This window comes from Pagrus pagrus (assembly GCF_965226575.1).
Source record: "Pagrus pagrus genome assembly, chromosome: 7".
Classification (NCBI taxonomy): domain Eukaryota; kingdom Metazoa; phylum Chordata; class Actinopteri; order Spariformes; family Sparidae; genus Pagrus; species Pagrus pagrus.
Window position 1 is genome coordinate 27,444,757 of NC_140191.1, and position 22,917 is coordinate 27,467,673.

Here is a 22,917-nt window from a genome sequence, read left to right on the forward strand (position 1 = left end):
ATTGTCTTATTGTTTGACCATCACGGTCTATCTCGCTGTATCTCTCCACCGCTTTGATACTATTGTTAAAAATGACATGTGCTCGGAAAGCCCAAAGATAACGACAGTTCCTTTCAGGTGGCATAAACCAAAAAACGGAGCCATTTTACAATTAATATTTGGGTGTGTTAAAAAGATTGCAGTCTGTAGTTGCAGTTATTGTCAGAGAAGCAATTCACTGACAGTCACAGTGAGATAGATTTTGCATATTTGCTACGTTCCTGCAGCCAGTTGCTTTATATTTCGCTGCTTAACATTCAGATCAGCGTGAGGAAAAGTTTGTTTGGAGTTCCTTTTTTACTTAGCAACATTCTTTGGCAAAAAGAGCTGCTGAGTGACCTAACAACACTTACAACACAACAGTCTGTTGCGTAAGACCAATTCATGGTGGCTTTAACCAGTCACTCATGTCCATGTAATGAATACATGAATTATTGTTGTTCAGATGTGAGGACATACTGTGGTGTTTCAGGTGTTTTATGGAGATGATTGTGTTAGTATGTATTAATGTTTGTTTATGACATTCATTTTATGCTTAAAACACAAAGAGGGGGATCGATTTTGTTGAATTTGCTGTATTATTTTATCTTTTCATTGTTGGAATATGTTTTTTATTCCTCTCTGACTGGAGACTGTTGGTCAGTCGGGGTCGATCTGTGCTGGGTGTTTCTAAATCTGTGTGTTGATGTCATCTGTTTGCAATGTTTGCAAATAAGAATTCCTGCTGCACAATGCAGCCACTGGAGTATTTGCCCTCACAGTGGGTGGTACACATGTCTCGCTGTCGCATACTCGGTGGCTGCGATGGCTATTATGATACAAACAATGGAAATCAAACATTGTGCGTTACTGGAAGCCACTTTAGATGCTATGCGTGATTAGACTTATATATACATGGTCACATTTAGTGTCGGAGAGAACAGGCACAAAACACGGAACAGCTTTTGTGTTGCGGTTCGAGGAAAAGACATTGCCTATGCTGCCTTCACAATGGACTCTAAGCAGCAGTTTTATTAGTGTAACAAACGCTGCTATTGTTGATTTTTCCCTGTGGGGTGCTCAAAGCTCATCTAACACTCTGGAGAATTTAACAGCAATGTGAATTCACAACTGTTCCTGTAAGTTGGTATAAAAACAACACATCATGCACGGTTATATAATGTTGACAAATCAGGATGGTAAAGATTTAAGATTTGTTCTTGGTAAATATGATTTCAGTGGAAGTATAGAACTTCTAAATCCTACACTATGCAGTATTTAGCTGTGAGAACATCATTTTTCTTAAGTGTATTCCTGGGACACATATTTCAGTGTGTTTATAGTCATAAAAGACTGCACTGCATGTCCCTCTCACTCAGTCTCGTTGAAAAAGACTGCACAGACACTGCTCAAAATGGACTTTGAGTCCAGGATACAGGCATGAGTGGATCATTACACTGAACAGAAACTCAAAGATGAACTTAAAACACATTTCAGAGGTATTTCCCCTCTGCTTCTAAATCAAATCTCCTAAGAAATTCTATTGTTATAATTTGACATTTAAATTGGGGATTTTATGCTTAGCTCTGTTATCTTTAGGACCAACATGACGATAGCATTAATGTGGAGTCTAAAGAGAGGCAGAGAAAACACTTGCCTTCTGTATAGCAAACAGTAGCTGAGACTTCCTTGGAACCCTCCTCCTCCAGTGTCGAGGAGGGAGACATGCAAATGTATCTCCTTGGAAGAAAACACTGCCCCAGACCCTGAATGTTCAGAGGCAGGCACAACTTCTCAAAGTCACAACAACAAAGGCAAAGGAACAGAGAAATCCAGTTTGAGCTTGAACTTGGACATGCATCCTTCTACCTATAACTCGTGGGACTGATGCTGTGCACTTCTTGATTTAGTTCTCTGAAAAAAAGGAAAATTCTGCAAACTTTATTGGACAGCATTTTGTCCTTATTGCTGAGCCATGGAGAACACGATGAAGACATAACACAGGTAATTCTTGGAAATTGAAATTTGACATCAGCCTGTTTAACAAACAATATATAAGGATGAGGTTATAGATACATCTTTAGTCAACCAAGGTGATTTTATTGCTGAAGATATATTTTTGTTTGACTGTTTCTGGAATATTTCTTGTAATTTTATGGAAAATAGTGTATAATAGCAAACTCGTCTTTAGATTATTAATATTATTGTTTTTGTTGTTGTTGCACTTCTTATTACTATTATTATTGCAAGTTAGGGTTGTGACTGATTATTGAAGTCATTTATGGCCAAGTTAACGAGCGCTCCACATGTCATTTATTATCGTTATTGTCAGACTGAGGTCGCTGTGTTTGGGGGCGCTGGTTTTGACAGCTCTTAACTCCGCCCATACAAAATGTGTCAACTCCCGACACTTCAGGAGAAGCACACCGGAAAAAATATTTCTATAATTTATAATTTTTTAAGTCATTTTCTAAAAAATCTTGTAAAACGCCTTCATTTGATTAAAATATTATTTCATTGTGTCTTTATCTCCACAGTGATGTCTTGCATTATTCAAAAACGTTTCAATATGTTCGTGAAATTTTATTTTATTTTGATATCGCAACCGGATATTTGAGTGTTAATTTATGTGGTGTTGTTGCTACCGTCTGTCGGTCCGGCCGTCAGTCTCAGCGCACACTCGACCTCCACTGTTGCCTCCTCTCGGTCGTAACAAATGATCCGTACAAGCTAGCTCTCATCGACAAAATCTCGAAGGACAATAACTCGACCCAGTCCACCACGTCTATGGCAGTTATCCTTTTCTCTTTTAGTAACCCCACCAGTGTTTAAAAATTCCGCCTAAAAAGAAAAAGCGTTCTGTCCCCTCTTTTGGGTTTTCAGCAGACGTAAGTAACGTTAGCTAACCGCGTTGTTAGCTTGCTACTTAGCATGTTGCTAAAATAACCAAGCAACGTAGCCTCAGTGTGCCAACAAGCCATAAATGCTCGCTATATGAGATGGAAGATAAAGTAATATTCAGCAGCATTGTTACTTGAAAATGAGTAATTGACTTTTGTACAACAGCATTTAGCTTACGCTACATTGTTTGTTGCTAGGTAGCTAAGGTTAATACCTTATGCTTACGTTACCAGTGGATGCAACGCAACCAGTTAAAATAGCAAGCTAGGTTACTGTAGCTGCAACTGTTGAAATAATAAATGTGGTTTTGCATAGGTAGAGGACAGCTTGGTTTTTGGTTAACAACGACCGGCTAGAGTGTTTGTTGCGACATGGATTTAGATTTCTTCACTCATGGCAGTGTGAATTCAACAATTCAAAAATGCTAGTCATGATTGCGGCAGTTCAGTTTACCTCATTGTGGACCATGGTTCAAACTAGCAAAGGACAACATTTCAAACATGATGCAGAAACTATCACACACAAAGTAAACAATAAACAGGATGTCTTATACTAATGCTCTCCTTCCTTCCTGCTCTCCTGTTTACCAGCGTTACCAACCACTTTACAGATGTTATTATACAAACACTGCACAAATGTTAAGTTAGTGTGGTTGTTCTCCTTGTCTGACTTGTTTCTGTCAGTGACTGATTGCTGTGCACTCTGTCCTCATACGTCCCTCTGCAGGTGTATAATAACTATCCAGAGGATCTAGGGGCAGCTCTATACCGAGAGCCATTCGACTTCAACGCCGAGCCACCTTGGGATCCTAGCTGATAGTGGACGAGTTCATCCCAGGACTCATCCATGTGAGTAAATTTGGTTTAGATTAAAAAGATTAATACACACCTTGATGATGTGACTGAGGATGTTTTCCTCTTAGAATCGTGCAAATGTCTGTTTAATGAAAAATATCATTTTTTATATTAATGCGCTGTGACAATTTATTTCACCATTACTCTTTGACAGAATGAATAAAAAGGGTGTATCCGCAAGCTGCATGCTCCACATGATTCACAAACAGTCCGAGTTATTTTCAATCATGCATTTCAGATCTATTTTCAGCACTTCTATTAAAATAACAGTATGTGGTGCTCTGGACTGCCTTTATTTGCTGTAGGGTTTCTTTTGCCCTGATTTGGTTGCAATAAAAGAGATTCTTTTGGATATAGATATTAATCCCTCTAAAATGACTGCAAAGAAAATGTTTTGTAATATATAAACCGTAATCGTACTAACTGTGTGACCCCATTGACGTCTTCTCTTCTTTCAAAAGGACGATATTGTGAATGAGTGACATAGTTAAGCATTTCCTAAGTTACATAAAGTCTTGGTTGATTTTTAAAGAGAGGATTGGGTTGAGTCATCTCACAACCTTTTTAAACCTGTGTTCCTGCAGGCAATTTAAAAAATGAAGCCTACACTATTTTGTAGAATTGCATTCATTTACTTTTTCTTCACAATAAAATGAAGGCAACATTGCAAATGTAAAGTCAGTTATTTTGTTTTTATCAGACTGGCTGTCCATTATTATTGCACAAACTTCAGATATTACTGATCATACTTCAGAGGGTTTGGGGGAATAAAAAGCTTACTTGCCTCTGTTCAGACAGCACTCAAAACTTTAGACCAAAAGGTGTTTGAATCCTGTAGGAAGGACAACATACTTTGTTGTCTCATGTGGACAAATGTTACCCAAGAGTTGTGTCAGTGTCTTGGTCATCCAGTGGTTTTACTTCCCTTGTACACACATCTGTCAATAACTGCACTTTTATGGAGCAGCAGTCCTGCCTTGTCACAGTTGTCAGCAATATAGCAGGCTTTCTAAGCACATTGTTCATCTCCCAAATCCCAAGCTATGTCACATCTGGTCCCGTCCAGACTACTGTGCCTCTCTGATGTATTTGTGCAACATTTGTGAAAGTAAAGTTGTGACACCAACGCCGCCAGTATTGTACCTTGTTTAATGCCATCAAAAAGAACCTTTACGGGTCACCAGCTCAGGGATTCATGGGGATTGTTGGCAGTAATTGATGGTAAAGTAAATGAACCCTGTGCCCCAGACTCTGTGTTTTCACAGCGGCTTTTCAGAAGAATAGGCCTCTTCCACAAAGCTATCCTGTAACGTGGAGCCTGCTCTCTGCTCTGATTGGGTGCTCACAGAAAATGAGTTGTTTGATTGGGGATTTCATCAGAAAGCTTTAGGTTCCAGCTACTGAATAAACTAGAAAAGAGTCGGACAACATGAATGAATATGCGTTATCCAAATATGATTTAATTGTTTTGCTTCTTAAACTTTTGTGTCTCATGCTAATTTTTCTCTTTTTCTTGTATAGTTTGTTGCATAAGTCTAGGACCCCAGGGGCTCGAGAGGGAGCGAGCAAGAACACTTTGGACTAGCCACATTCTTTATGCCTGTCGGATTAGAAGAAAACGGTTGAGAGGATGAAAGGAATTGCTGATGAACCACAGTATTCTGTCGGCCTGCTGGAGGCAGGCACGACCCTCTGTGACGTGATTGACAATCACATTTATGAACAAACTCTGGTAAGGGCTCTCACTGCTACGAATATTAAATGCACCTTCGTTTCTTTAAATTCTCTCAAAGACAGTTAGTTGGTTTATTGTATTGTAAATATGGCAAAGTTACATACAGCTACGCTTTTACAAAATCTTGCCGTGTGTATTTTATGTATTTCATTCTCATATATGTGTTCTTCATCCTCAGTCTGAGAAGAGTGCATTCTTTGTAGCAGACCTGGGAGTTATAATGAGGCAGCATGTTCGCTGGCGAACCCACATGGCCCAAATTCGACCCTACTACGCTGTCAGATGCAACAGCAGCCCAACTGTTATTGAAGTTCTTGCTGCTCTCGGAACAGGATTCATTTGCACCAACAAGGTACTCTTTCACAAACGTGATAGATCACTGCTGTCAGTTTCAGTTCTCACAGAAAAAAATCCCAGCTGCAGTGATTCATAGTGCGTAGGCAATTACTAAGTTAAATGTTTTAAGCAGTTTACTACTCTTATATACTCTGTATAAATTGCGTCCAGTAATACCCCCCTTTCTCTACCAAAGCAAGTATTGGTACATTTGTGTGGTTTAATATTACACAACTCATGGTCCACAAGCTGTAGAATAGACACCACCAAGTGGTCAGTGGACCTCAGTGCTGACCTTTTAATCTTTTATTATCTATTCTTCTGCAGTAAACCATACTGTACATGGTGTCATGAAATGTTTTGTTCACTACATACACTGTTTTAATGGAATACTGTTCTGCTTTTGTCTCTTTGTATTTCAGTCTGAGCTCGAGCTGGTACAGGGCCATGGTATTCCCTCTGAAGATATCATCTATGGAGGTGTTTGCAAACAAGTTTCCCAGATTAAATATGCTGCTAAGAACGGCATTGACCTCCTTGTGTGTGATAATGAAGCAGAGCTACGTAAGATTTCTCGCTGCCACCCCAATGCCAAGTAAGTGCTTTAAAAGTATTGGTGCCAGTGATCATGTGACTTAAAGCTGATTCAACTTTTCAAGTAATTGGATTTGTGCAAATGTGCCACAAGTCATTAGAAAATATTCATCTTAGAGGATTTCACTTGAAATACAATATGTTATTTCCAATCTACTTGCATATTAGGATTGCCAATAATTAGAGGCTTTGTCAAATCAAACTATAAAGTCATTTGGTCTCAGCTGCAGACATTCTGTGATTTTAATGTACTAGCATCACAACTCATTCGAGCTGTGTACCATTTGTATTTAGCTCATCTGGTTTCCTTTTTTCTCTGCATACAAGTAACCAAGAGTTTTTATTTATTTCAGACTGCTGCTACAGGTTTCAACAGAAGCGTCTAGCCAGGATGATGAGATGAGCATGACTTTTGGCTGCTCCCTCAAGGACTGCCGACATCTGCTGGAGAGGGCTAAGGAGTTGGGTGTGCAGGTGGTTGGAGTCAGGTGAGGCCTGCAGAAATGCACTTTGAGAAAATGTACAGAACACCCAGCAGTTAATTTACCTCCGCTCTCCCGTGAGCTAATGATTCAGTCCATCCTGCTGCAGGATCAAAGTTATTGTGAAGGGTTCAATGTTTAACCTTTAAACATCTCTTTTTCCTTGTTCTCCCCTCAGATCTCACATTTCCAGCTCTTGTGAGGATGACCAGGTGTACGTTCACGCCATATCTGATGCCCGCTGTGTCTTTGATATGGGAGTAAGTTATGTTAAATCTTACTGTGTTGCTAGTTGCTCTGTTCATTTCTGTGATTCTGTGCTTTATGTTGTGGACACTTGTGATTGCTCCAGAAATACTCACACTCACTGTTTTGGTTACATATTTACAAGCCTTTGTCTGCCTCAGGAGGAAATTGGCTTCAACATGAAAATCCTGGATATTGGCGGTGGCTTCACTGGCTCTGAGACTCAGCTGGAACTGGTCAGTATCCAATATGATTTTTACATGATACTACTACAAAGGACACATTGGTCAGTTGACCCTGTATAAGCAAGACTGGTGGAGAAATATGTCACAACATGGATTTGGTGATACCCATTGTCTCGGATTAGAATGGATTATAACTTGTCACATGTACTGCATTTAAATAGCTTTCTTTTGAAATAATGAGAAGAAAATAAAATGTATTGTTATTGTCCAATATTCAAAATGTCATTTAAAAGTGATTTCTTAATTGACCTTCCCATTTTGGCACCTGTCATCTCTTCAGATCAATAGTGCAGTCATGTCTATGGTGGACCTGTACTTCCCTCCTTCTACTGGAGTTTCCATCATTGCGGAGCCTGGCAGTTTCTTTGTGTCCTCTGCTTTCACTCTGGCTGTGAACGTCATCTCCAAGGAAGTGGTGGCACGTGATTGCCTGGACCACGCACATGGTCTGTAGCATTATATTCATATAGCTTATATATTCATAAAGATGTTAGGGGTTATTTACATACAAGAAAGTATGTGTGTCTGATTACCAAACTGTAAGGATGAATTTAGATGCTGCATTTAAATTACTTCAGCAGTTTTATACAGCAGGTTTTAGGAACAAGATCTGCACTGCCATTAAAAATGTCCAGGAATTAGCAAGATTACAACTCCTGGATTAAAGATGCATAATGTAAAGTCAAGCCAACAGCTGTACCAAAGAAACTAGACAAATGTGTGACTCATAAACCATAAAATGAGACAAAATGTAAACAGCCAGTTTGAAATTGAATCCATTGCACTCTAATAGATTTTGTCCACCATCTCTGTGAACAGATGATCCATCTCCCAACGAGGAGCCAGAGTTCCAGTACTACATGAGTGAGGGAGTGTATGGATCATTTGCCAGCAAACTCTCTGAAACATTGATTGCTTCTCCATCTGTTCACAAGGTGAGTATCCAAGATTCTCTATGGGTCAGGACGTAACCACAGTAAAACTTTCTTCTTCTGTGCTTGTCAATATTTATACACATTTTTTCCCCTTTCATTAAATTTTTTAAATAGTCAAACGTCACATAGGTAGCTATATTTATGCACTGTAGACTAATTGAATATTCCACCCTCTCACTAATTGAATATTCCACCCTCTCTTGCTCTTACTCAGCGGTAATAGGTTATATAATCAATGAAGGTGGAAGAAACAGCGTTAAAGGCAATTAAACCTTTCAGTATAATGAATCAGAGATTTCAGGAACACCATTTTAAATACGTGTTTATATTGCTGCATTCTTAATTGGCTATGATATTTACATTTGTCAACCCAGACCTAATCCAGTGGAATACATGTGTGTTGTATTAGTGAATAAAAGATCTCTGCTCTATGTTTTAGCAGAACAGCCCCCTGGATTCTCCAGTGTTCAGCAGCAGCCTGTGGGGTCCCTCTGGGGATGACCTGGACCAGGTAGTGGAGCACTGTCTGTTGCCTGAGCTCAACATCGGAGACTGGCTCATTTTCACCCAAGCAGGGGCCTACAGTCTGGGTCAGCCACTCTGCACCACCACGGACTCCCCATCACCCCCAGTATACTACGTCATCTCCTCTAGAGACTGGTAAGAAACTCAGTGGTGAACTTATTTTACATTTGTTTGTTGCAAAGTTTATAGATTGAAAGAAATATTCAGAATGTTCAGAAAAGTGACTCATGTTCATTTTCCTCCACCAGGTTTGAGATGCAGGACACTGGTGTCAGTCATGAGGCTACACTGAAGAACTTCTCCTTGGTCCCTTATTTTCTCAATTCCTGCCAAACAGAGGCTGCGCTGTCTGTCCCGGCTTAGCAATCATCACACCAGGAAGACTCGTATCTTTCCTTTGCTGGTTTCTGCTGCTTCCTCTGGCCCGACATTCCAGTGGGATGAAGTGAACTGACTGTGCAGATAGAGCTTGAGTTTGCAGGGACCAGGCTAAATTCATCTCGCAACCCCACATTTAAATTATAGTAAGTGATTAAACCAGGAAAACCCAAGTAGATGTTAATTTGTATGCAACAAAATGGATGAGTCCAAGAAGACGGATGCATTCTTCCCTTTGCTTTGGGCATCCCATGGCACTACAGTTTACAATCATACAGTAGACATATATTGATTTAAATGATTATATTTGACAGATGTATTATCTATATCTCCATTGCCGTTGCCAGTCTTGTAAAGTAAGATGTCTATCCCTGAGTGAAGCACTGTATTTAAACAGAAACACAGTTCTGAGATGTTGTAGGCTGTTTTGCTACAAGATGTGTATTTATGATTTTAATTGGTTGTATAGTTTGTTTTGTGTGATTTTTGATTTCATGATTACGTTTAAAATCTGTTGTCCTTCTCAGTGTTTTGAAATGGAAACATGCATATCTGTAAGTGCATTTACTCATCTGTCTGATGTTGTAAATAAAGCCAGCGTGATCAATGCAAAGTGTCTCCATGACATCCATGAAAAGGAGTGTAGTCTGCTCTGGTGTTGGTTGGGACGCTAATGGCTCAGTATTCACCAGTAATCTGGTGTTTCAGTGTTTTTTTTAAGTGCTGAGTAGCTTGCTTGTACCAGCAGGTAACTGCTATGCCATCACATAGCAAAGCAGGTTTATTATACAGCATGTGCTGCAGATGGAACAAGGGAAGTGTTGAAGGATAACAAATCAGTTGACATTGGAATGGACACTTTCTAAATGAGAATAATTTATAATGCTCAAACACTTGCTTTTTTGCTATTTCTATCAATTTCTATTGAATTTGTTCAAGAATAACTTATCAACATGTATGGCTGTTGAAAGAATAATATTTCCCAACTGTGGAAATATACTTGCAAAGTGTGTCATGTCTTTGAAATTGTCTCCCCATCTGTGTCTAAGGCATGATGAATTATTGGGCATATGTCTGTTAAAAACTAGTATCTGTGCTTGTCAACGTGAACAGTAATAAACACCTCATTGACTGGACTGTGAATCATTTTGTCTGTGTTTTATAATCATCAACAGACCATTAATATTTAATTGGTTAAGCCCAGGTGCTATTGCACGGCCTAAATAATTAAACATTTTCAGAAAGGTTTTGATAACATGATCATGGTCTTAGTCCAATTCTCATCCTGGAAATGTGATAACAGGTTTCAGTGGGTTTGGTTTGATGAGCTAAATTTCTGATGGGTCATAATAATGTAGAAACTGTTGCATGTAAAACAAACGAGACAAACACTAAAAGATATCTGCACACAACCAAGAGAAAATGTATTCAAGTTTAATATTCTATTTTCCCTGCTAGAAAACAGTGCTGTGCAAAATTGGTTGATAACAAATAGATTCTCTTATAGCACAAAAGAACAATGTTGAACATTCTTTGGTCAAATATCATCAAAAAGTAAACATTCAGTATTCACTTATAAAAATGAAAATTGCTTACATTATACCATCTATATGTTCAGTGTAGCTGCTACAGTTGTTTGAAGCAGAATGTAAACAGTCTCATTACCTCGTTAATATACAACTCTAATCACAAAGAAACTGAAGCAGCAGGACTCTACATACTTTTCAGCTCAGCAGTGTTGTGCAACTGTTATAAGCTGACGGTTGACGTAAAAATCAGGCACACACTTCTCCTGCAGTGTTTGACACTCGGCCACACAAAATCACACATTCAATTTCACAGTTTTTACTTTGGGGTCTCATCAGGATGCCTCATGGAGAGTTTGTTGAAGATGAGGCAGCTAGGTCAGCAGACTGGGTGACCCCTAACGTCCAGCAGGGCGTCTTCCTCGCTGCTAGGTGTCGCCGGGCGTGCTTGGCCAGGTGGTCGCTACGCATGAAGCGGCTGTGACACATGGGACAGGCAAACCTTTTCTCTCCAGTGTGGGTTCGTCGGTGTCGGGACAGCTCATCTGAGCGTGCAAATCGCCTCTCACAGCTCTCCCACTTGCATTTGAAGGGCTTCTCACCTATTGGAAGACAGACAGTTAAGTGTTTCATCATACCAACACTTATGCCATTATTTTGCATATAGTGCTGACTTTGTAAAATGCATGTAGAAAAAGTGCTCAATAATTTAAATGCATACACTTTTTTAGGTGTCAAATCCTTCATCTTTTACCTGTATGTGTCCTCATGTGGGCCTTGAGGTGGGAGCTCTTGAAGTAGGTCTTGTTGCAGTCCTCGCGTGGACAAACATGACTGCGTACACGGGACACTAATGGCTGCAATGGGCATTGTCTTTGCTCCAACGAGGCACGGCCAGGTGCGGGGGCGATGGCTGGCAGCTTGGTGCCACCAGAGGTCACTAGCGCTGGCTGGACGTAGAGCGTGGGAAGCGCCGGCTGAGGGACGAGGAGCATTACGGGGCCTGTTGCCACCTGAGCCCCTAAGAGAAAGACCTGGGCAGGAGGAGCTGCTTGGGTTTGTGGTTGTGGTAGTGCCTGTTGTTGGTTGTGCTGCTGTTGTAGCAGTGTGTGTGCAGCGGTTAGCGCTGATGGGATAGGTAGTAGGTGTTGTCTCTGGCTCTCAGAGGCTGTGATAGGTTTTTGTACAGCAGTGGTGGAAGGAGAAGAGACGGGAAGAATCTGGCAGTAGACAGGCACAGGAGAGACCCCAGGGCCACCAGCTGGAACTGAGGAGACAGCCTGAGGTGCGTTTGATACAGTCTGGCTGGCTTCAGCCACATTTGGCAAAGTCACAGTGAAAGGTTTCTGTGGTACAGCTGCATTATAGCCAGACTGTAATAAAATACTCTTCTCAGAATCTCTACAGTCCATCCCATCTTCACAGATCAAATCTGTTTTAGAGTCTTTTGTATGAACCTGAGTAGATCCGTCTGCCCTGTTAGAGGAGCGGCGCTGGCCATCTGAAGTGTGGCGGATCACACTGGTGCACTGGAACCTGTTCTGAGAAGCAGCAGTGTGTGTGTGGAGGTACATATCTTCTGTTGGCCGCCAGCTCGGACTTCCAGCTGCTGCATGTTGATGTAAGGGTGCTGCTGAGGGCGGATGGGTGGCCTCAAAGTGGGGTGGACTGTAGGGCGGTGTCATACACTGGAAAAAAAGGAGGTGTTAAATTCAAGCGTATGCAAGTTTAGTACTAAATGTGAGTAGAAGAGAACAGAAAACCCTACAAAATAATCTTGTGCCTAATGCCGTATACTAGTCCAGACTTTGCGAAGCCGTTGTTCACTCAGGCTTGCTCTGACAAAGCACGATAGTGAGTAGATAATGACTGAGTTTTCATTTCGGGGTGAACGATTCTTTAATAAGACACCTCTCCGCACATATTAATCACTTACCAAAGGGGATTCCTGTAGCGCAGTAGACCCGAGGGGGGCAGACTCATCCTCTGAAAAGTCCGAGGATGGAGTTAGGGGTCTGGAGTGTCTGAACCTGAAGTTTTGGGTCTTCCAGTGCTTAGTCATGGACATCAGAGCCTCCACGGCCTCCATGTCACCTCCACCCAAAGGGGCAGGCTGGAATTCACGATGGATGTCTGAGTAGAGTTCTTCAACTTCCATGTTTCAACTCTGATGAAAGAGCAAAAAAGATCGAGAATATGACACACTGTAGTCTTTAGTGAACTTTACATCCTATTAACTATGCACTGTGCACATAAGCAGACACACACAGTCCACATGCGTTGCCCCAACATGCTCAATCAATGTTTTTAAGTTCACTGATTCTGACATTCATCAACATGTGCAGGATATGTAATGGAGCATGTGAAGGGAGCATGATCAGCTGCTGCTCTTCAGCACTGGGGCCCTTTCACCTACTTCCCTGGGGGACAAAAGCTCCAACTGTGCTGCTTACACAAACAGTCACACACTTAACTACCCCTCCCTGACCTGCCCTGCTCACACACACACACACACACACACACACTGCAGTCATTCTCCTCAGTGACCATCCCTGGTGAGGCTGGTGGTACATTGATGAACTATGACCTAGATATAAAATGGCCACAACCGTCATTAGGAATTAAACAGACAAAAGTAATTACCTATGTATCATCAAGTCCTCGTATATTTTAGATGTATTTGTTATCACTTCAAATGATATTTTAGACGTAATATACGACATTGTAGAAAATATTTCAAAAACACGTTTACTTACATCTTATGAGTCTGTGTGACGCGTTCAGGAGCCTGGTGTCACTGCCGAGACGACTTGTTGTCTTGTGTCTTTGACTTGAAACCAAACGGGGGATGTTTCCCAGTTTTCCCCTCGGCCTCGTTCCCATTCATCGTTTCAAACACGGTGGGGAAACAAGGGGCGTGGCTGGACGCCTCGCCCAATCGGACCCAAAGGTGTGCTCAGCGCCGACCAACGGGAGAGAGACTCGACGCGTGATCGGAGGCTGACGGCGCCGTGGAGGCAGCGTGGTACACAACCAACAGCGTGGGCGTGTGAAAAACGTCCCTGTCTACAGCCCCCATCACCCACCCCCAAATACACACACACACACACACACACACACGCAGGCACACACACCATCGACTTGGATGAGTCACTACACCCTCAGACACCTTCTATGATAAGGCTAATCATATTTTGGGGAGATGAAAGTGATAAACAGCTCTGTGATAAGCAGTTGGCAAGCTGTGTGTTCTCAATATAGTTCACTCTAGATTTAATGTCATATTTTAGCATCATAATAAATGTGTCTGAATTACTACACTCTGTAATCACAATAGAAAATCTGTAGTGCAGTGCAATTTTAGTGTGTGGGCTTATCGGCCAAATAGAAATGCAGACGACTGCCATTGCTAGTCATTGTCAGAAATTATCTACAGAAAGTACTTGAAATACTAAATAATATTAAATGTGTCTTGCAGGTCTTAAATATAGGCTAGATGTTTTTAAAGGTTTTCTATAGGATGATGGATCTCATCCGCTTTACCTGGGAGAGGTGAAACTCCTCTCAGACTATATGTTTGTTAAATTTTCAGGAATACATTTCATTTATTTTATAAATTCAAAATTGTTATTGTCAAAATACTGCAACAACCCAATGACAGCAGATTAATGCAAAGCAACAACACAGGTAAAACACTATGTGTTATGTGTGTATTATAGCAAAATGCATATATAAACATGAATATATACTTTGAGGAGTTTAAAACAATGGATTTTTTAGCTTAAAGGTGCACTATAATTTTGGGGAAGGCATTTTAAGAGAAAGACAGAAGAGAAAAATCTTCCCTGATTGATTTTCAATGACTGAATAAACACAATTTCATGCTGTCTATTGTGTTTATAGCTGCTGGACTCTGCGAGCCTCCTCTCTAGCTTAGCTTAGCTAGCTGAGTTTATTCCCCTCTGAGGACCTCATGTTTATTCAGTCAGTATTCAGCGACTATTTTTGTGTTTGTATTATCACCTCATGAATGTAGTAGTATGGAGTTTGAATTTCTTTCCCAAAAACTGCATACTGCACCTTTAGTCAGTCAAACATGTTATACTAGAAGTTGGGCTCAGACATTTTGCTCTTAACATTTTTAAACATTTCAAGCTTGTTTTATTGATTCATTTTCTTCTTTCAGAATTTCTTCTGAAAGTCAATTTTTCTTTTGTTAACTGGAAGAGGCATGAACTAGATACTGTCCTTTGTGGGGAGACAGAGATCAGCCAACAGGAGATAGCCTCAGGCAGCCCTGTGGATTAGGTAAGTGTCAGCTGTCTAGACCTTCCTGCACAGCACAGAGAACCAGAACAAAAGGCCGGCTGTGGGCACACAATGGAGAAATACACATGCAGTCTGGGACTGTGGGATGTTCCTCAAAAGCATTTCCAGGAATGACTTGCTGGGAGAGAAAAGAGTCTCAGTGCAAGTAACAGAGAGAAATGATTAATAATTAATAATGTCATTTTTCTTTCCAGAAGATAACACAATTTTGAGTGTTTTACAATAGGACAGCTACTTCACTGTTCAAAACTATTATCATAAATTAACAGTGCTAATATGTTAAATTGTCTTTTACAATGTAATTCTTTATTTTCACACTATTTCTGCACTGCTGTATGAATAGTTTGCTATAATTTGTATTTCCACATATTTTGAAATATAGTTTATGTATTTAGAAAAAATGCGAAATATATACATATATTTATTTTTCTTTAAAGGTGCATTGTATAGGAATAGGGGTATAGGAGAATCTATTGGCAGAAATGAAATATAATATTCATATTAATGTTTTCATTGGTGTATAATCACCTGAAACTAAGAATCGAGTTTGCAGTGTCATTAAATCTTACACACTGGACCTTTAAATTCTTTTGCTTTTTGTGGATCTTTATAAATCTGCAATGACAGCCCTGTTCATCTTACTGTACGTAACATGTTCAAGTGTTGAAAGTTGAAATTGACTGATACAATGTCGTGTGTATGCTGTGCTGTGTTATTAGCAATTAAGGACTGCCCCAATTCTACACATGAAAGTCAGTTTACACGTCATGAAGAGTACCAGCCTGTGAGAACAGCTGTACAGTGTCTTCAGCGGTGCTGCTGGGAGCTTTCTCAAGTCTGAAAAAACCCCGATGATGTCATCACCCAGGATCCAGCATTTCTGAAGTGTGACTCTTACTGTTACATTTATTCTGACCATTCTTTTTTTTTACGTCTGTCTCTCACGATCCCCCCGACCCCATGGAAGTACAATGCTAAATGGTTGGAGCGGCCCTTTAACTGATGCATCTTAATGATGGATATTACTGTAATGTCAAATGGCCTCTGCTCTACTGAAATTCGAGGCTTCGCCACAAATTCAGTCTTAAAACTGCATTAGTCAGTTTTCTTTGGCCACTTGGGGGCAGCAGAACAAACACAACATAGGAAACCAAAAGACAGCCGCCTCAGTCTGTTCACCCTGCTGATGTTTGGCAAGTGATAAAGAAGAATCTGCTGCCATACCACCAGACTCTGAGGCAGCTACTTTCCTCAGGCTGTTTGACTCCTTAAAAAGGGACTACACAACCACAATTTTGTTTTACAGTCCTGGTTGTATAATGATAATTATACTGATCTTGAAACTTGGATTTAGAAACAATTTCCCATTTATACTGCTGGAAGTAATAGCACAAAATTAGTATTTATTTGGAGTCATGTTTCTGGTGAGCTGAGCAGTGCTCAAAGTGAACTGGCACTTCTACATTTTACTCTCGGTGTACCATCACTTTTTTCTTCCCTCTTTTCTGCCCTCGCCATATCTGGTTCTCTGTGCAAATTCATAATGGCCCTACATAAACTGCATCACCTGCGATGCTAACCTGTTCACATTCTTGCCTGCCTGCTTTTCTCTGTCAGTGATTATGTTTCATTAACCTTTCAATAATGTTGGCCTGGCTCCAAACAGACACAAGAGAACAGGAACACGGTCCAATGATGACACAACAGAGCTGCAAAAGTCAAATTCTACCCAGGAAGTAGAGCATCCCAGCCTGATGACTTCTTTGCACCGCATACCAAAGCTAGTGTACATAGACAATTACTTTTTACTTTAATAACTGAAATATTGTCACTTCAGTTAAATAAATTGTGATCATTAGCAATATTACCTAGTATCTTTTATTCACCGCAGAAATTCAGAATATAATACTTAACGATTTGATGATACTGGCTGATACACAAGCCAACAAGTGAATAAGGGGAGTTCTGGCACTTCAAGCACCAAAACAATGATGCAAAATAGACTAAAAGGCTCTGCTACCTAGCAATTTCAGAGCTGGATGATTTCACTCTGTGGGTTCAAGCCAACTAGCAACACATTTCACATTAAACAAAGTTATTGAATCTACTGTCATCATTAAAATATTGCATCCTGGTGAATTCATATTGCAGAACTGTCTTTTATCGCTCAAATTAAAATTATGAAATGACCTCTGCAATAATTGTTCATGGTCTTTTATCCCTCTCCACAGGATTATTGAGCTCCTCACACTTCACAGCAAAGTGAACAGTCATGGCACAAAAGAACACGCTTTTCATGGGTCCTGTGCCATGTAACTGGTCTTCGGCCAATCAGGTTGCCCTAGTTTTATAAGCATGATGCAATGGAGACCCAGATTCCTGGCCAGTGTTAACTAGTTACAAGAATGGCCATGCTCATTTTAGCAGAACTTTACAACATCCTTGTGGTATTGTGCAATGGACAAATGGATTTTGTTGGAATCTGGTAGCAGTGTTGCCCCAGATGTTTTAGCCCCCTTTACAACATCAGCCAGGTGTTGATTGGCAAGTGAGACTAGGCCGAAGACTCACTGTTCACTTTTGCTGTTACTGAAATGGATGTTTCTCTGTCTCCAAAAAGTAAAAGCCTGTGGAAGACAGTGGAATAGCTCATTAGCCCTCCTTATTCCTGGTGTGCATTCAGGCCAGTATAATGCCCTTTAAGCTGTGCAGCATCTGTGAGCGGGTGTTAAGAGCAGAGGGTTTGTGCCCGAGGCCTGGACTGACCTGGTGTCAACAGGCTGAATTCTCCCCTCATGGTCAGTCCTGCCCTGGACGTGTGAAGATATGCCACAGACAGCACTAAGAGGAGTTATTTTAAAGTCTTACTCTCCAGCCAGTGATCGTGTTACTACTTTGGGAACAACTTATACTTCTGGTTGTGAAGTATGTCTGACTGACAGGAGCTAGTGCTCGTCCACTAATCTTAGAATGAATGTTGAAGTTGATATGTAAAATAACATTGATCATAGCTTCGGCTCTCTGGGTCAAGATTCAGTTTCAAAACAACTCAAAAACCTTGTCTCTTTAAGTAGAATCCATGTTAAAGGCCTTATTTTAAAGCTGAAGTATACAGTGTTTTTAAGAAAGATAGTTGATTATTGAGTGTCATTCCCACTTAATGCTGATGCTTTTGGGTTGTCCAGCATCCCGGGGGATAACCCAAACATCAGTATTTGACGACCTGGGAATGAGACTCAATAATCAATTATCTTTCTCTGGAATTGTCAATAAAAAAAGGTATACCTCAGCTTTAATCAAATCAGTTTTTCTGCATGCATATACTTATTTTCTTAATCTTCAAACCCACTAACCTTGCTCTCATGACAGTGCAGTTTCCTGGCACTGACTCTTTGTACCCATATTTAACAACACCAGAGGTCATTTGATAACCCAGTGCCCGATTCCTAAAAATAGCTCTGCAGATTTCTGGGGTTTTGTTTGACTTGACTCCTGAAAAAGGTTGCAGGTTTCATTAACCTCTGTGTTGAGCTGTGTAAACACACAGGAAAAAATGCTTAACGTTTGTCTCTGCTGGCTACATGACATATGGCGTTTGTATCACAAAGTAAGGCCAAATGATCAAATGAAAATATACAGTTTAATTACAAATAATGATATCTGCAATATTATTATGACACCAACATTATGTTTTTTAGAGACTTTTTTTTAGGCTTTTTCGGCTTTATTTGGATAGAACAGCTTAGAAAGAGAGAGGGGGGATGACATGCAGCCAAGGGCCACAGGTTACAATCAATAACATGTTTTTTTTATGTCGGATAGATCAGATATCCGAAATGCTAACAACAATGACAATGCATACAACACTGAAGTATTGTGTAAGTAAATAACTAAAAAATACAATAAGAAATAATTTAATAAAAACCTATTAGAGTGTTTATTGTTTTTCTGATCTAGATGACCACCTGATACATGGACTCAGTGTGAGGAGGTTGTTTTGGTTGAAACAGGTTTATTTCTCTGGTTTGGCTGAGTGGAGACGTGCTGCAGCTGACAGGTCAATGAGGAACCTGACCTCAGCCAAGAAAAGGCTAGAAAACATTCTGGCTGTGTCATGCTTCACTTCAGATCGTCATGACATCTCCCTCCATAAGGAACCTCTCAGTTTCAGTTCCAGTTGCTGAAAATATTTTTTGCACAGTTTATCTTAGTGAAGAAATATTTGACAACTGGCAATGCTGGACAGTTGCAGATGTCTGGAGCTACCTACATATAGTATGTCTTTATGTTCATATGCACATGTCTCTGACAATAGGATCAGTGCAGGAAAGAGACAAATACTTTCTGGTTTAGTGTGACTCTCTGTGATCAATCTGATCTCATTATGGAAGGTAAACCCTGCCACCTGCTGGTGTGAAAAGACAAAAGTTTTTAATGGATTAGGCAGTAGATTAGAGAGATTAGCTACATATCCTTTTGATTTCGACTTGTAAATAATCCTTTTTTATTTGCTTAGAAAGCTGACCATAATTAAGGTATTTTTGCAATAGTATATTGAGCTTTACTTTTTCGTAATCGAGTATTGGCAAAAAGGAATAAAAACTCACTCTGTCTGTTTGAGCAATCAGATATCATTTGATCCATGCCATGTGATGACATCCTCTGTCCCCTCCTCTCCTTAAAGTCTGCCATATCTGGGCCAGTTCCCCCTCTTACATTCAGTCCACAGGCCAAGAATTAAACTATCCTCAAAGAAGACTTATCTTCTGTCAGATTTACAGATTTAGGTTAACCTTAAGCCTACATTTCTCTCTCCCGTGGCTTCTTTCTTATTTATGAAGCCGGGAGCATGCCTGCGCCACTGCTGCTAAAATAATTTCTCGGATTTCATAGAGTTTAGAGGATGTGGGAATATTACACACTTACAAAGTTTTCCATGGGAGGAGGGAGCCCAACATGAGCAAATGCCTCGTTCTCTTCCCTTTATAGAGCTCAGATCCGAGTTGGTTCAGTTTTAAATATAATTCTGGTGTAAGAATAGCAGCATTAAATTGAGGGTCCCACATGATTCTTTCCATTCCCTGGGTGATGCTGACTGTATGCCAAGTATAACCATGATGTTCCTTTAAGATTTAGGGACATGATGTTAAGTTTTGGTTGGTGGTTGCTCACTGCAAAAACCTTGCATATCATGACATAACCTTTTCTCGCTTTAAAATGGACTTAGTACGACAATCTAATGATTCTAACACTATTCTAACTACTGCATAATGTAATTGTTTATACCATAACAGCAGAATTTAGGTCTGTATCTAGGTGTTTTTTTTATTCTACTAAACTGTGAAATGGAGGAACTGGATTGTTGTTGAAAAGCCAATAAAGTTGTAGTTGGAAATATCTTGAAAGATCACTTTGTATAATACTCTTATATCAAACAGAATCATGAGCAAATATTACCTCTTTGTCTCTTTTAATTTATAGAAGAACACGTACGTCTCTTGAATGAAGATACACAAAATAATACGAGAATAATGATACATTTAGTGGATTTTATTTCAAATTTCGACCAGTAAAATAAGCAAGGGGAAATATCAATTGTGCTGAGTTGTATATACACAAAAAAACGCAGTTTTTCTTCAGTCTTGAGAGCCCTGAATGATCAGCCTTGTATTCCCATACCCCTTTTCCCTACCTTTTTGTATTGTGTCGTAGGCTATTTCTATTGTCCTAGCTTCTAAATAGGTAACTTAACTGAAAATAACTGCAGGTGCTTGAAAATGCTAATAAACAACGATGCATTGGCTGAACTGGGTGAGAACAAAGACTTTGGAGTGGTGTGAAAGTGTAGTATTTTTGATTACAGTCTTCCTGCCTTTCTTCTTGAGGCCAATCCCGTCCAATTTAACACATTTCCTGTTTGTGCTCGGGGTCCAACCAGCGGAGCGGTTGCATGTGCACTAATCAACACACAGAGAAGAAGCTTGGTAGAGTTAAGATGGCGGCATGTGGGTGAGGAGGCTGGGATCTAAACTCGAGGTTTTTCGCCATTAAACGATTCCTATGAATCCACATATATACAGTAATCGAAAGAATATCAATTTCCACATCTTTCACACGTCTGTGTGTGATTTTGGATTGACCCCATGACATCTATACACTTCGTGGTTCACCCGCTGCCCGGGACCGAGGATCAGCTCAATGACAGGTATTTTGTAGCGGCCCGTGGAGAGGAATTTAAATCAATATTTATATGTGGGGTACGGGATATATTAATCGAGACTGCATTTGCGAACGAGGTTGACATTGTCATGCGTGTGTTTTCGCGTTTAAATCATTTAAATGACCCCCCCAGGGTTGAAATAAGGCCCGGCATCTTGAACAATCCTCGTTAGCCTGCTGCTACCTAAACAGTCGGTCCAGTGCTAACATAGATGCTAGCCCGTTAACTGGCTACCGTACGAATAGCTAACGCTAGCAGGCTGTTTCCTTGGTACTGTGGAAGGATTGGCTCACAGTCAAAGTTGAGATAGACAATGCGGGTTGGGGGATGGGGAAAAGAGAGGGAAATAAAGGTCGTAAAATACATCGTTGTCGAAAATATACGAGATTTCGTGTATAAATTACACATGCAATCTTTTGACATGTGTCAGTGTTTGTTTTCTGGGCGTCTCGTTGATTATCATGATCAATGAAGTAGCTAACGGCAGCTAACCGATAGCTAGCTGCTAATGCTAGCAAGCGAAATTGCTACCACGCTCTTGACAAAGCCAAATATTTGTGTTTCGTTGTCTTAGTGTGTCAGGTTATTTTTGAAAGGTTAACGGCACAGTATGCTTGCTAACACAGCTGAAATGTATCACATCATTTGTCTGTTTATAACATTGCGCACAGAGATGAATATCTAGAATATGCAGTGAAGCACAGTTAGCAACATTGCATACACATTAATCCTGTTATCTACTTTAATAAGGGGGTAAGCCATGGCTTATAAAGTGTGTATGAACGATGGTGGATTTTTCAGTGTTCACGATGAGACCAATTTTTCTTTCTTTGCATTGTTACCCAAACACTAAGTGGCCACAGTATATACGCACAGTTAATTCAATTGCACACTATGGCGTTAGTAGTGACATGCTGTTGACAGGCATCACACTGAGTTTAATGGGTTTTCTTAAGGAAATATCGATTCTGAAGAGATCATCAGTCAGAAGTAGTTGTAAGAAAGGTCCAGCACATTGTGTGTGACCTGTATTTTGGCAGAACATGTGATTTATGATAAACCTATTTATATCATCCATTGAGATTGAACTGATTAATGAGCTGTTCTACTTAAAGACAAAGAGGTTGAGAAGTGTTTTTAGAATGACCTTGAGATTAGGAACTGGATATAGGCTCAGGTTGTTTGAATGCCTTTTTCAGGTTAGTGTGCATTGAACTCGGGGGGGGGGGGGGACCAGCTGTGGTCTGACTGACAGTTTACTCTGCTGGTAACGAATCTCGTTGAAAAAACACTCAAACATCTTGGTGGTATGAACCATTGGTTCCTTAAAGAGGTCATGGCTGTTCATCCCCAGGCATGCATGCCATTGCATGCTACAGTCACCATGTGCTGCTGGGAGGCCCCCTCCTCTCTTCTCCATGAAGGAACTTGCAGTTGTCAAAGCAGATAAGTGCTTCTATCTGAAATAAAAAGGCTCGGTCCAGCTTGGCTCATTAGAAGAGCTTGCCTGGCATGAGCATCCGGTCAGATTTCCTCATCCAAATGCCAGTGGTTTGTTTGACCTAACTGAGGTCTGCCTGGACACATTAGTTT

The 22,917-nt window shown here is 40.4% G+C and overlaps 3 protein-coding genes across 16 annotated transcripts in view; 2 read left to right on the forward strand and 1 right to left on the reverse strand.

Moving 5' to 3' along the window:
- Nucleotides 1-1,801: 1,801 nt before the first annotated feature.
- LOC311260020 (antizyme inhibitor 1-like) lies at nt 1,802-10,385 on the forward strand. Of its 3 annotated transcripts, none has more exons than XM_084357514.1 (12): nt 1,802-2,022; nt 3,646-3,767; nt 5,295-5,505; nt 5,687-5,860; nt 6,267-6,439; nt 6,792-6,926; nt 7,099-7,180; nt 7,328-7,402; nt 7,692-7,857; nt 8,231-8,346; nt 8,786-9,006; nt 9,120-10,385. In XM_084357514.1, the coding sequence occupies exons 3-12, from the start codon at nt 5,404-5,406 to the stop codon at nt 9,232-9,234; spliced, it is 1,359 nt and encodes a 452-aa protein (XP_084213640.1). In that variant the 5' UTR covers nt 1,802-2,022; nt 3,646-3,767; nt 5,295-5,403; the 3' UTR covers nt 9,235-10,385. The 3 variants fall into 3 exon arrangements, with proteins under 3 accessions (XP_084213640.1, XP_084213639.1, XP_084213641.1); XM_084357513.1 differs by lacking the exon at nt 1,802-2,022 and adding an exon at nt 2,650-2,906; XM_084357515.1 differs by lacking the exon at nt 1,802-2,022 and adding an exon at nt 2,651-2,906 and having other exon boundaries at nt 8,789-9,006.
- A 277-nt stretch (nt 10,386-10,662) lies between these two features.
- LOC311259579 (Krueppel-like factor 10) lies at nt 10,663-13,731 on the reverse strand. The gene is made up of 4 exons (XM_084356812.1): nt 13,532-13,731; nt 12,712-12,942; nt 11,530-12,463; nt 10,663-11,377 (listed from the first exon to the last, which is right to left on the reverse strand). The coding sequence occupies exons 2-4, from the start codon at nt 12,931-12,933 to the stop codon at nt 11,121-11,123; spliced, it is 1,413 nt and encodes a 470-aa protein (XP_084212938.1). The 5' UTR covers nt 12,934-12,942; nt 13,532-13,731; the 3' UTR covers nt 10,663-11,120.
- Nucleotides 13,732-21,076: 7,345 nt separating this feature from the next.
- The window catches only part of ubr5 (ubiquitin protein ligase E3 component n-recognin 5), a 31,868-nt gene continuing 30,027 nt past the window's right edge, over nt 21,077-22,917 (forward strand). For all 12 annotated transcript variants that reach the window (XM_084357978.1, XM_084357982.1, XM_084357984.1 and 9 more), the window contains exon 1: nt 21,077-21,309. In XM_084357978.1, coding sequence (XP_084214104.1) covers nt 21,248-21,309 — 62 coding nt within the window. In that variant the 5' untranslated portion in view covers nt 21,077-21,247. The remainder of the gene's footprint in view (nt 21,310-22,917) is intronic.

Excerpts from the sequence above, each read along its gene's own strand:
- LOC311260020 (XM_084357514.1), top strand. The coding sequence starts at position 5,404 with ATGAAAGGAATTGCTGATGAACCACAGTATTCTGTCGGCCTGCTGGAG. Across the intron at positions 7,181-7,327 it reads GCTGTGTCTTTGATATGGGA|GAGGAAATTGGCTTCAACAT; the intron begins GTAAGTTATGTT and ends TGTCTGCCTCAG. Across the intron at positions 7,858-8,230 it reads TTGCCTGGACCACGCACATG|ATGATCCATCTCCCAACGAG; the intron begins GTCTGTAGCATT and ends CTCTGTGAACAG.
- LOC311259579 (XM_084356812.1), bottom strand. The coding sequence starts at position 12,933 with ATGGAAGTTGAAGAACTCTACTCAGACATCCATCGTGAATTCCAGCCT. Across the intron at positions 12,464-12,711 it reads CGCTACAGGAATCCCCTTTG|TGTATGACACCGCCCTACAG; the intron begins GTAAGTGATTAA and ends CTTTTTTTCCAG. Across the intron at positions 11,378-11,529 it reads CCACATGAGGACACATACAG|GTGAGAAGCCCTTCAAATGC; the intron begins GTAAAAGATGAA and ends GTCTTCCAATAG.